The 12,516-nt window shown below is 40.3% G+C and overlaps 1 protein-coding gene across 1 annotated transcript in view; it reads left to right on the forward strand.

Annotated features, from left to right (window-relative positions):
• Nucleotides 1-12,516, forward strand: part of ARHGAP32 (Rho GTPase activating protein 32) — a 198,014-nt gene that overhangs the window by 106,573 nt on the left and 78,925 nt on the right. Inside the window, exon 6 of the mRNA XM_044439533.1 lies at nucleotides 12,131-12,268. Within this exon, the coding sequence (XP_044295468.1) occupies nucleotides 12,131-12,268 (138 nt within the window). The remainder of the gene's footprint in view (nucleotides 1-12,130; nucleotides 12,269-12,516) is intronic.

Below are 12,516 nucleotides of genomic sequence, written 5' to 3' on the forward strand. Positions count from 1 at the left end.
AAAGCTCTGATGGCAGAACTGTTGAGTTCTGCCTTGTATCATCTCTCTTGAAAGATGGCATTTCTCACAGCCATTACATTGGTTCCCAGGGCCTCTGAACTGTGCATCTGATGAGTGGATGTCCTGTCATTTTTCACTGGGGCAAGGTGGTGTCGTGTCCAGATGCCACATTCATCCCAGAAGTCATTTCTGGTTTCCACCTGAAAGGATATTGCTTTCCCTGCATTCTTCACATTTCCTACTTCAATGGAGAGTACTGTGTGTGCTTTGATTTTTTTCTGGCCCTGGCCATTTTTAAAGCATGGAAAGAATTATTTCACCTTTCCGACCATCCTTTTGTCTGCTACACAGAAAAAGGCAATGGACTGCCAGTTTTGCAGCATTTTGCCAAATGGATGGCTTGGACCATACCTTATGAAATGGAGATATTAAACCTAACCGGTCCAATCAGTGCACACTTTACTAGGAGTGTTAGCACATCTGTTGCATTTGCACAAGGGTCACCACACCTGAGTTGTGCTGGGCTGTGAACTGGTTGACTCTGTCCGCTTTTGTCAAGCACTGCCCTCTAAGTGCCTGAGCCAGAACACATTGCTCTTTTGACCATGCAGTTCTTCCTTCTGTCTTCCACTGATGACACCACCCACCTCCAGTAGTTGGTGCTGTTCATTGGCACCATAGATTTCTTCTGATCTTGAGGGAATAAATGAGAACCTGCTTCAGACATAAGCACTAGATGTGAGCGGAGGGAGGGGTCCCTCCAAAGTTTCCTCATGTATAGAAGCCTCCCAGACTCTTAAGAATCACAGGTGAACAACCAGGCTGTTTTGCTTTGTATATATGCAATGAACAAGTTTCATAATTTTTTTAAAATTTTATAATTTTATAAAAAGAAGTTTCGTAAAATATCTGTAGAAAACGGGCAGAGCAGAGAAGCCAAGGCTGAAATGTTGTGCTAGTGTGGTTAAGGAGAAATCTTGCATGTTGATAGCCATCTCAAGATAATGTGATGCCTCAGTTTTGTCTGCAGCAGATAGGATGATGCATTTCTGAAGTGGCGGGATTAACAAAATGGTATCACAGCTGGGTTCACATGTATCTGTTCTAGCAAACTTTTGTGTTGAACAGTGTAAAGGACACTGCTTTAGGAGCTTTTGATTTCCTTAAAGCTTTAAAATAGATAAATAAAGTCCCTGTAAAGAAACAAACATGATATTTAGCCACATACACATGTAACACTTTAGTAAATATAAGTATAAAGATTACTTGAGCTCAGCAAGCCCAGTCTTCCACAATGGCATCTTGCATGGAATTTGATATTAGCTCTGAATTCAGTATCTTGAGCATCTTGACTTTCACTTGAAAGGGGGAGGGAAAGGAAGGAAGGCAGGCAGATAATTTTTTTTCAGACCTGGATGACCTTGCAAAATCATGTGGTGTTTAGTAAAATCTAAGAAGTCAAAGAGTTGGACAGAGTTTTCCTTGGTTAAGATTTGGAGTTAAATTCCTAGCATAGCTAATTATTGCCTTCCTTCCATGACTAGAACAAGCAAGAAAAGCTTTGGTTTTAGAGAAGTGGGGTGGAAAGTAAATTAGAGAAAACCCTGCAAATCTGCTTGTTTTGCAGAATTCGTCTTGGAAGAAGAAAATTGCTCTTGCATACACAGTAGTTATACAGAGCAAAACACAGCCCCGCCTTTAACTGAAGTTGCTTTGCAGCAAACTTAGAAGTAATGTTGGTCCCCAACCTATGGGATTCGGTGCTGAGACAGTACACACACATTGCGAGAGATACCTGCACAACTCTGCTTTAGACAACCATTTGAGCTAGTTTAACATATTCAATCCCTTCATGTTAGGATGATAACTTTTGAGACCCTGGGCAACTGTTGCTATTCTTAAAATGGAAAATGGATATATTATTAAGAACATCAGAAGAAATGCAGAAGGTTTAAAAGAGATATGCGATCTTCTTGGATTGAAGAGTAGAGGGGTACAGACAAGTGAGGCAAGTACACAGAAAGGAGGTCAATAGAAGTCACTGGAGAGGAGCTCCTCTGATAATGTGCCAGACCAAGCTTTGGATGTTTATACTATGCAGTGAAGCATCACTGGTTTCAATGGATCAGCTAAAATCAGCATCTGGACCATCCAAGCGAGTTAGCATTCTTGATCTGTATCTCAGGGGTGTCAGTGTTGTCCCAAGTCATTAGAGAACTGTTGTGATAGGCTTCCACCTCTATTTTCCAACAGCAGCCCCTGCTGTTCAGCAGATAAGGTGCCTAGAGGTGTGGTTGGTTTAGGAATTAGGGCTATATGGAAACTGATCTCACTTCCAAGCATTGGGAGAACTACTTTCAGGTAACTTCTGTACTAAGCAACATAAGGCTGGTTGATTCGGCTAAGTGCATATTCCATATTATAAGTGACAAGATCATTAGGAGGACTAGGCTGAGCAAGCCCGGCAGCTATTCTAGATGAATCAGTGCCATTTTCCCCTTGTGATTCCCAGTTCTGTGGCTTCAAAGTCAAGTTGGTGATCTGGTTGACTGCTGTGTGAGTATGCGCACCCATATTTTAAGAGCAGTCCATCAATATGGAGTCTTTAAAAATCAGCAATTAAAGCAACTTGATATGGGATCATGACTTTAAATATACTAAAGTTGCTGGAGTAGTTAATGAAACTTTATTAAAAGTTTAGTAAATTGTGCAAGAGTGCCATTATTTAAATTAAGTCCAGAGGGTGGCTTATTAGTTTGGCTCAAATCCATGTACTTTTCAGACATTCTACATGTTTAGGAGCATTTTGTTGCAAATGAGAGTAGCATTGTGGAAAGCAAAAGAAATGAGTCACTCCAGCAACTGCTGTTTTAAAACTCCTGGGCTGGAAAATCTGTTACATTCTCTTCACTGAGTAGCTGTTGAAAGCACTTCAGTTTGTCAACTCAATCTGCAGCAGATAATCAGACAAAAAACTTTCAAGCACTGCACCTATATTGTGGCCAACTCCAACTCTGCAACTTGGCCGAATCCCATTAAGTCTGCATAAAGTCTGGAAACTCTTATTTGCAAGGGGGAAGATATAATGAGTTTTTAAGACAAAGTTATTCCTTGTTGCTAAAAGACTACTCTACACATAACTGGAGAGTTACTTGGATAAGATAAAAATGTTTTGAGGGTAATCAGATGGTATCTTCCCACCACCACAAGTTTCTTTTTTAAATCCCAAGACATGCAATCTGTTTTCTGCCTCCCCTGTTCCACCTGTCCTGATGATCACTGACTGTGGTTGATCCTATGGTCACATTAATATGGGGTCTCACTTTTAAGTTGCTTGCTTTTTACTTTGTGAGGGGAGTAGGAGACTAATCTCCTGATACAACCTCTGGTGCATAATAATGACTGATTTCGGCTTGGTAGAATTGGACATGTGTATGTAAAATTCCAGACAAAATAAATGTGGACAGACCATTTCTTCTAAGGTGTTTTTGGAAATCCAGAAACCTTGAGGTACACTATTCAAGGAATTAATCAGCTAGCTGTTTGGTTCTTCATACAGTTTCCCATTTTTTTACACATGAATCTACAATGTATAGATGCACGCAAAACTTTGTCAGCATTTTCTTATAACTCATATTTTCAGTTGCTGCAAATATACTGCATCTCATTCTTTTAGGTTAGATTCTACCATTAAGTGGTCTTGTTTGGTCTTGTTTGGTCTACTTGGTCTTGTTTCGGGGCCGTGAATTGTGCTTTACACTGTGTGCCCACTGTCATTCCACTTCCCTTCACTTAGCCTTGTTCACGGTTGAACATGCCTTTATACAGAGGAGTCAGGCTTCATTTGCACAAACATTTTGCCAATAATTCTTCAGTCTCTTGGCTTATTGTTAACAAACAAGCGTGCAAGTGTGCACAGATCAAGCATTTCTGCATGGCTAATGTAACCAGGAACTTACCAGGGTGGAAAACCTTCCTTACATTTAGACCTGAGCTCTAGCTTTTTGCTGCTCTAACAAGCCAGGTTATTCTTTGTGGTGTCTGTGTATCACACATTTTGGCTCTTTGTGCATAGATGCTGTAAGTCCTGACTTCAGCCTCTTGTCTTACTAGGGAAAAGACAAAAAGCCATCCAGGTTGAGATGTAATTAGTGCCCTGATATGTTCCTGTTTACCTTAAGTGCTCTGACTTACAGAAGGAGTCAGGTGGGAATGTTGGGCAGCGTGCAATGCACACCTGTTCATTATTGATAAGCCAGCATCCTTGCTTAGAGTTCTGCATGAATGTAGCCTGTAGCACACTTTTTCCCATTAAACTCCATTAAACTTTCGTTAGACTTCTGATAATGTGTCCATGACTTTCAGCATTGTGCTTGGTTTGCTTTGTGCTTAGTGAAAGGGTTGTTCATTTCACTTAATATAAAGGCAACATGGGTATTTATGCTAAGATGCATAGCGTCTATGTAAAGCAAACTGCTTGTGTTTGGACGAAAATTCAGTAGTGTGTACCCTAAAAAGTAATGAGCAAAAATGAACTGGAGTGGTATTTCTGACATGTATGAATATGTAAAACGTATTACATCAGCCTTGTTGGAAATGAGAGAGAGGCTTAGGGAACATAGTATACCATATTATTAAAAGACATTCACCAAAAGTCTAGTCTTGTTCCATCACAGGAGAGGAGTTGTCATGAGAGTGAGAGAGGAGTAGTTTTATGGTAATTGTTAAATGCTGGGACTAACGGTGCAAAATGCAGAAATCTGGGAACAGTGCATTAGATCTGCATTCTTTTCACCTGTTTTCACACTGCTGTAATGCAAAAAGGCTGCATCAGTAGCTCCAGCCTATCACAGAGCTGTGCCACATTTTATTGTGACTATTAAGCATCATTGAATTAAATGATCAGATTGGGCAGCCCTAACTTGCAGAGAAACTGCTGCTTGATAATAGACATTTACAATAATTAGTGACAGAATTTGATTTTGTCAGGGGAGAACAGGTTGACATTTGGTAGCAAGTCTGGCACATAAGTAACAAAGCATCCACATCGTTTTAGAATGAAGGGAATTTTATCTTACAAAATAAAAAGTATTTTGGAAAAAAATTCTCTGCAAAGATTGGCACTGCCTTCATCTTGTATCTAAATGGCCCATGCACGCAACAAGTCAATTCTTGTTTGACTATATGCTGCTAAATCAAATGCCAGGACCGCTGCTGTACTATTTTGTTTGAAAATGACTCTGGTTTGGTATAGTGCCTAAAAGGTGTGAAATAGAAAATGAGAGAAAGACATTCACATACACATCAGCCTTTTAAAGAGGAGAGAAGATCCTACCTTTCAAGATTCTGGAAATAAATGAGAAAATGCAAAGCGCATTTTCTTGCTTTGGGACTGAATTATGTTTGCAGAGATAGGGAATATTTGTTGCAATTTTGGAGTATTATATGCCAATTATTCTTACTGTTTCCATAAAGGAAATGAACAAATACAATCATTCTATAGTCAGTAATGGAAAATTTCCAGGAAAAATGTCCATGCTTTATTTTTCTATGGAAGAAAATCAATTTCATAAATTCATTAGGGTAGCCTAATGCAATGTTAGACAAGCTTGGCAATTTCACAGTTGTAATTCAAGTTTTTCAAATAATTGTCCCCATCAAAGAAGTACTATCTCCCTTTCTTGTTGATCTGGCTGCTGTCATTTCTTTGGTTGATGAAAGGGCCATTACAAAATTAATTGGAAATGTGTCTTTTATACATTAAGACATGTTGGCTTTTCTGCAGCATTTTAAGATGGGTCAAAGTTTTAAATTCCACAAGAGCTAGAGTAAGACCATTTTTCTCCCCTTGGATTGTTTTATACTTGGGAGAGGTACGAGAGAGGGATATCTACTTCCTCCATTGATAATTCACTTATCCTTGAAACACTCAAGGTGTGCAGAAGAATAGTATACATGGATTCATATATGATCATTTAGAATTCATAAATAGTTTTTATAATTTTACTATTTATCTTGAAACTCCAGTCATCAGTTTTATGCATGAGATTAATACTTTTGGAAATTTGTCTGGCAGTGTAATTTATTGGCCCAAGTCTGAATTGTTGCCCATTGGATATCCTGTATCTCATAGTGCATTAGATCACTGGCAATTCTTGTGGTGCCTAGATTTTATTACTATTTGGAAATCTTTACTCCCAGAGATATGTCCCTGCTCAAGTCGATTAATGAGATTACACAGGATATAGGCCAATGGGCATCTCTTAAAGTAAGCATTGTGAGCTAGAATTCCTCCCTTTGTACATTCAAAGCCACAGACTTTACTTACAAAATGTTAGTTATTGACCAAAGCATTTCCAGAAGCACAAACACCCATGCACAGAGCGGCTTGTTGAACCCAATCTAGTATTCACCTCCAAGAACTTTCCCTTCAGGAGTGGCCTTCTGAAAACAAGCACACCACCTCTCTGTGTTACAGTCCCCTAGTTGGACTGGCTTCCTCTGCCAGTGTTGCATCATGGGGTCAAGAGCCACCCCTGTCCTAACTGTACTCCTTTGTTCCAAGCCCCATCCCATTAGCTGTACATCTAGCCACCTTGAAACCTTGTCATAAAAATCCACAAGGTTTGCCTTGCAGGACCTGTTTTTGCAGAAGTGGTTTTGTGTGGCTGCCAACCTCCCTTCCCTGTCTAGGGTTACTCTCACTATCACTATTATGAGCCATTATCCATGAAGGATTTATGGGCAGAGGCATTATACCTGTGAAAACCAGTTGCTCTACAGCACCACAAGGGGATGGTTTATTGGCTTATGGAAGTCTTGTCAACAGGCCCTGAAGGCATCTGACTAGCTGTTGTGGGAAACAGATTGCTGGACTAGATAGGGTTTGGATCTTATGAACCCACTCTTAGTTTCATAAATAAAAGAGGAGGTTCATACGAGCCTGCTCTTTCAACGAAGTTCTTTTAGTCATGACAACTTCACTTCCTTTCATCTGCATGGCAGCAAGCAGGGCTTTTTTTGTCATAGAACGCACTGGAACGGTGTTCCGGCACCATTTTTTCCAATGGATTTTACAAAGTGATTTTGAACGGTGTGTAGCAGATCAGCAGCAAACATCATTAACATAGTGCCTGGGGGCTGCTTTTGTGTCTGCTATCTGATAGTGAGAAAGTGAGGGCGCTGGGCTTGGGACACTGCTCCGCTGCTTGGCTAGGGATTGGTGTGTGTGGTCGCATGCTGAGTGCTTATTGCCGGTGGCGACGTGAGTTCCGGCATCTTTTTTTTTTTACAAAAAAAGCACTGGCAGCAAGACTTTGCTACATGCCTACCATTAAGAAAGTAGCTAGAAAAACCGGATTTAAATGTCTGAAACTGATAAAATCTCAGCTTTACCTCGGCACAGTGGAAAATATGAAATGAACAAAAGACCTTTTCCAGTTTATTCCACATCATAAGGCCAAGGTTAGAAGCTGCTAACTCTTGTAAGAATGTTCCAATGACACTTCAGTGAAACCCTCATTGTTTCACTGTTCTGGAAGGATATATTACATGTTCACTGCTTCCATTGTAGTATACTAGTACTTTAAATTTGTCAAAGTATTATTGCTGAAAGTATAATACTTCTTTTGAAAAAGCAGCATGTATAGATGCTGTTCTGTTGTTAGCTTGCTCATTGCTCAGGGTTCATTCATCAATGTTCTCTGCAGCAGTAGTATTTTTTTTAATCTAAACTATAATCTACTCCTAAACCAGTGCTTTTTATAGACCAATTCCTGCAAAACCACTTTGACAATCATCCTTTCTATGGACTTACTGAATGCTCGCTCACAAATTCAACCTGAGACAGAAATATGTTGGCTGCTGGAATAACATTTATGGAATTAATTGGATGAAAACTCCTGCGTGCCAGAAAAAAAATGAATAATTTTAAATAGATTTTTAAAAAATCTGATTTGCAAGCTGCTACATGGATGTGAACTCATCTATCTGAAACACCACATGGAAGTTGTGGTAGATGCCAGAGGAGAAGATAAGTATTCCTTGCAAGTCAGACTATGGACATGGCAGCACAAGGGTGTAGCTGTGAAGGAACTTAACTTTCCTGTTCCTCGGAATGGGAATGGATGCAAGTCTGCCAGGCTGGTTGCTGGCTGCAAAACAAGCTCGTTTAGAGCTAAGTAAAATAAGCTTGCCTTGAGCTGCTGAATGTTGAAGTACGCTATTTCTAATGTGGGAGATTAAATAGTTTATCAGAAGCCAAGCTGCTAAAAGCCTAATTGCAAGGTTGTCTGAAACATCTTTTTTAACATGTATGAAGTACACAGTGCTAGAAAGAATAGAAAGTACTTTAAATATTCATTGCTTGTACTAGATGATGGATATGAGTCTCTCAAGGACCTCTGTGAAAAGATGGCTGGAAGCAATGCTAAAATGCTCGTGGGAGCTCGCTCCGGCATGCCGTGTGATCTCCAGCTGATGAGTACAAAGACCCTTGGGAGCTGAGTGCCTTTGAGCCCCTCAGCAGGAGTGAGTGGTGTATGCTGGGGAGAGTTTGGCTCAGTATGCCAACTCCAAGGAGGAATGAGGGGCTGGAGGGTTTCTGGAGGGGAGAAACAGGGAAGAAAGGAAGGGTTACGCCAGAGGAATGGTCACTGCGCTTGAGCTACAGTTGGAGAAGGAGCCACCTGTGCAAAGATCACGGGCCCACAAGGCATTCTTCATTCAGTTAGGGTAGGCCAACTTTGAGTCCTCATCTTGGTTTTTCTCTCATTTAAACATTTGCTTGTTTGTTTATTTTTATACTTGTCTGCTGCTAACTCTTCCAACAGGAATCTCTAAGTGGCTTACAACAATAATCAAAATGACAACCATTGAAAGAATGAAACAGTAAAATCGGCATATAAAGCAACAGTAGCAATATAACAATGGCCTTTCAAGAATGTAGCAAGTGAGGGGAGCAGCCATCTACATCAATATCAAAATACTGAATTCAAAATCAGTTATAATACCAGGAAAAATGTTTTCATCTGGTGCTGTAAAGAAAACAATGTTGGATACATTAATGTTGTGCATGATTCATTACATAAATGTATTACAAACACTTTGATTTACAATATGAAATTATAATTCATTGCATGGCCCTTGGGTTCTCTGTCAAAGTGCTCATGCAGCCCTCAAGGTCTGAAAAATTGGACTGCCCTGATTGAGATGAAAGCTGTTACTCACTGATTAAGTAACACAATGAACACATGATGTAGTCATGGAGATGAATTGAAGGCATCCATTTATGTCAGTAGGTAATTAAAAATGAGCTACCAGTAGCTGAATTTATTTGCTTATCACTTGTCATTGGTCATCTGTTAACTATTTTACCACCAGTGTTTGTGGTTATAAAAGAACTTGCATGCTACAGATTTATGTTAGATTATTGCTTCCAATTTTTTGACATTTAGAAATCAGTGCAAGCCACGGTTTCTTCTTTTCTGCCTCCTTCAGACTTATTCCTTATATCATATGTTTTACATGGGATATGCAACTGATAGCAAATGGTTTAAATTGTAAGCTGTAAAGAGAGATGGGAATCTAATAAAGTGTTGAGAGCAGCAAATCCCTTTTCAAATAGCAAGAGACTTGGGCTGCATATTTTTCATCCTGCCATTCAGAAACCAATTCAATCAAGAAAAACTTGCAGTTTTTTGTAATGGAAACGCTTTGATATTCTTCATTTAGCTGCTTATGTGCTCTTGTTCCTCTTCAGCTTCATAAAATAATTCCCTGAAGCAAATAATTCCCTTAAGCAAATACATGATAGTCTGATATTTATCTAATGGAGTGATTCCCAAAATGGGTGGTAGCACCTCCCTGGAAGTGGTGGATGATTCAGGATGGCAGTGATTGGTTGTTTTAAATTCCCAGTGGAAAGAGGCATGGGGGTTCCCAGGTTGTTGCCCAAGAGGAAAGGGGGCAGCAGCCTGATACTGATCTATTGGATGGCTGTATTTAGCAAGGCTAATGGAACTGATTTCAACTGCACGCATACCACAGTTTTACTGCTGTTGTGTATCACAGTGTGTCTCAACATTCCATAGCAAACATCTTTTGAAATAATCTTTGCTTCTTAATTAGTGAGATAATTAGTGCTTTCTGTATCATTGTACATATATACTTCATTTTACCTCTGCATTGAAAATAATATAAATCTTCTGTTTCAATTGTCCTCGTAATCATGTAATATGTATACAAATTCTCAGAATGATAGTAGTTAGGTTAGAAAAGAGGACTCATTTCAGATGTCCTGCTATAATCTATTTTGCAAACACTCCTCCACCCCCACCCGCACCCACATATTTGAAAAAGGCTGTGGTTTTGCGAGTGAGGTGCACAGTGCTGATCTGAAAGTCTGTACTGCCTTTCACCATGATATTCCAATCCAAGATTTTCTACTGAGTGTTTCATCTTTCCTGGCCCTCTTAAAAATATGTGTGGTGATCAAGCTGTTATTCACAGTTCAAGTGAACAATGCTGCTTTGAACATGCGTAACTCCTCTAATTTTGCCATCTCAAGGAAGATGCTACACTTTATTATCTTGTATGGTTGAGCTGGAGTTCATCTTGAAGTGCAGAATTCACCAACTTCCATATTTATGTTTCAGTGTTCAAGGGAGTTATTATAATCTGTGGCATTTTCATTCCTCATTTGAAAATGAGTGTTGAGAATGTTGATGTCTGTTTATACTGCATTCCCATGTTGTGCTAATTTACAGTGTTACATGTAAGCTTTTGAATTGTGGTGCTGGGGAGACTCCTGCGAGTCCCTTGGACCGCAAGGCAATCAAACCGGTCAGTCCTAGAGGAAATCAACCCTGACTGCTCTTTAGAAGGCCAGATCCTGAAGATGAAACTCATATACCTTGGCCACCTAATGAGAAGGAAGGACTTCCTGGAGAAGAGCCTAATGCTGGGAAGAATTGAGGGCAAAAGAAGAAGGGGAGGGCAGAGGATGAGGTGGCTGGATGGAATCACTGAAGCAGTTGGTATGAGCTTAAGTGGACTCTGGGAGATGGTGGAGGACAGGAAGGCCTGGAGGAATGTGGTCCATGGGATCGCGATGGGTCGGATGCGACGTCACAACTAACAACAACAACATGTAAACTAAGGAATCTTAATGCAGAATTGAAAGTCATTAGGAAAACCTGTTTATGTTCAGCCACAGGGAATGACGCCGGAAGTGGGATTCGTAAAACCCTTGTCATATTTGATAGAAGAATGGGATTGTTCCCACGAACCAAGCCTCTTAAGAGTAGCCATATTAGATCAGGCCAAAGCCCAATTTATCCTAGCATTCTGTTCCCATAGTGGTCAAGCAGATAGGTGCCAATGGGAAGCCTGAAGAAGATTGCCATCCCGTTCCTTCTCTGGAAAAATGGGTATAATGAGGCCTCATCCCTGTGCCAATCTAATTGCTTTGGCAGGCAGGTACCAAAGCTGTCCCTCTGCTGATCTCACAGAGCTGGCAGCTTGGTATTTGTAAAGGCAGTCCTTGGCTAACCTGAGCTGAACCTGTTTAGAGTTTTAAAGGCCACTAGTAGCACCACCAGCTGCTTGGGCTTCCTGGCTGCCCCCCCACCCCGATACCACCTGACCTTCTCCAGCTGGTGCTACCAAGGAATATTACTCCCTAGAATGTTTGAGAAATTGTGTAAAGCAGGTGGTTGTTTATGTAGAGAGATGATAGAACAGTTGCAGCACACATGTTGAGGATGCTGAAGGACCCAGGTTTGGTCACTGGCATTCCAGTTAAAAGGATCTTGGATAAAAGGTCTGAGAAAGATCACTGCCTGAAACCTTTGGGGAGATGAGTTCATTTGGAATGGATAGCAAAGGCCTAGATAGACCCGTCTCTCAGAAATGGGTAGAATAACACTCGGAACAAACCATTTTCATTGTATGTTAGAGAACTTCAGAGTTAAACATTTGAGTTTAAACACTTGAGTAATTTGTTCAGGAGAGCTGACAGTGCCGCAAAGGTGTCTCACCTGCAATTCTGCTGCAGCTGCTGTTTTTTACTGCTGGTCACAATAGCATGAAGCAATGGCAATTACATAACACTTCATTCTTCTCTCTTTAGGGCAAGAGTTGGATTGTGAAGCGGAGTTATGAGGATTTTAGAGTGCTTGATAAACATCTTCACCTATGTATTTATGACCGGCGCTTTTCCCAGCTCTCAGAGCTACCCCGTTCTGATGCCTTGAAGGACAGTCCAGAGGTAAATTTCTGATTTGGGTTGTCTTACTCAACTGTCCAAAAAATGAAGAGTTGATGCCAGATGGGCCGCAGTGAAAATAAGTCAAAATAAGAAGTTTGTCATATTTTTTTTAAACTAGCTACATGTGAGCAAGGAGAAGCTCATTGCTTTCTTGAGGATTTACCTTAGTACATGAGTGTTTGATGGATTTCTGAAACATAAGGAGAATTGGTAAATTATTGTGCATTATTGCACAATAGTGGGGCGGG

Source organism: Varanus komodoensis, unplaced genomic scaffold (assembly GCF_004798865.1).
Source record: "Varanus komodoensis strain SLA01 unplaced genomic scaffold, ASM479886v1 scaffold35, whole genome shotgun sequence".
In the NCBI taxonomy this organism is placed as follows: domain Eukaryota; kingdom Metazoa; phylum Chordata; class Lepidosauria; order Squamata; family Varanidae; genus Varanus; species Varanus komodoensis.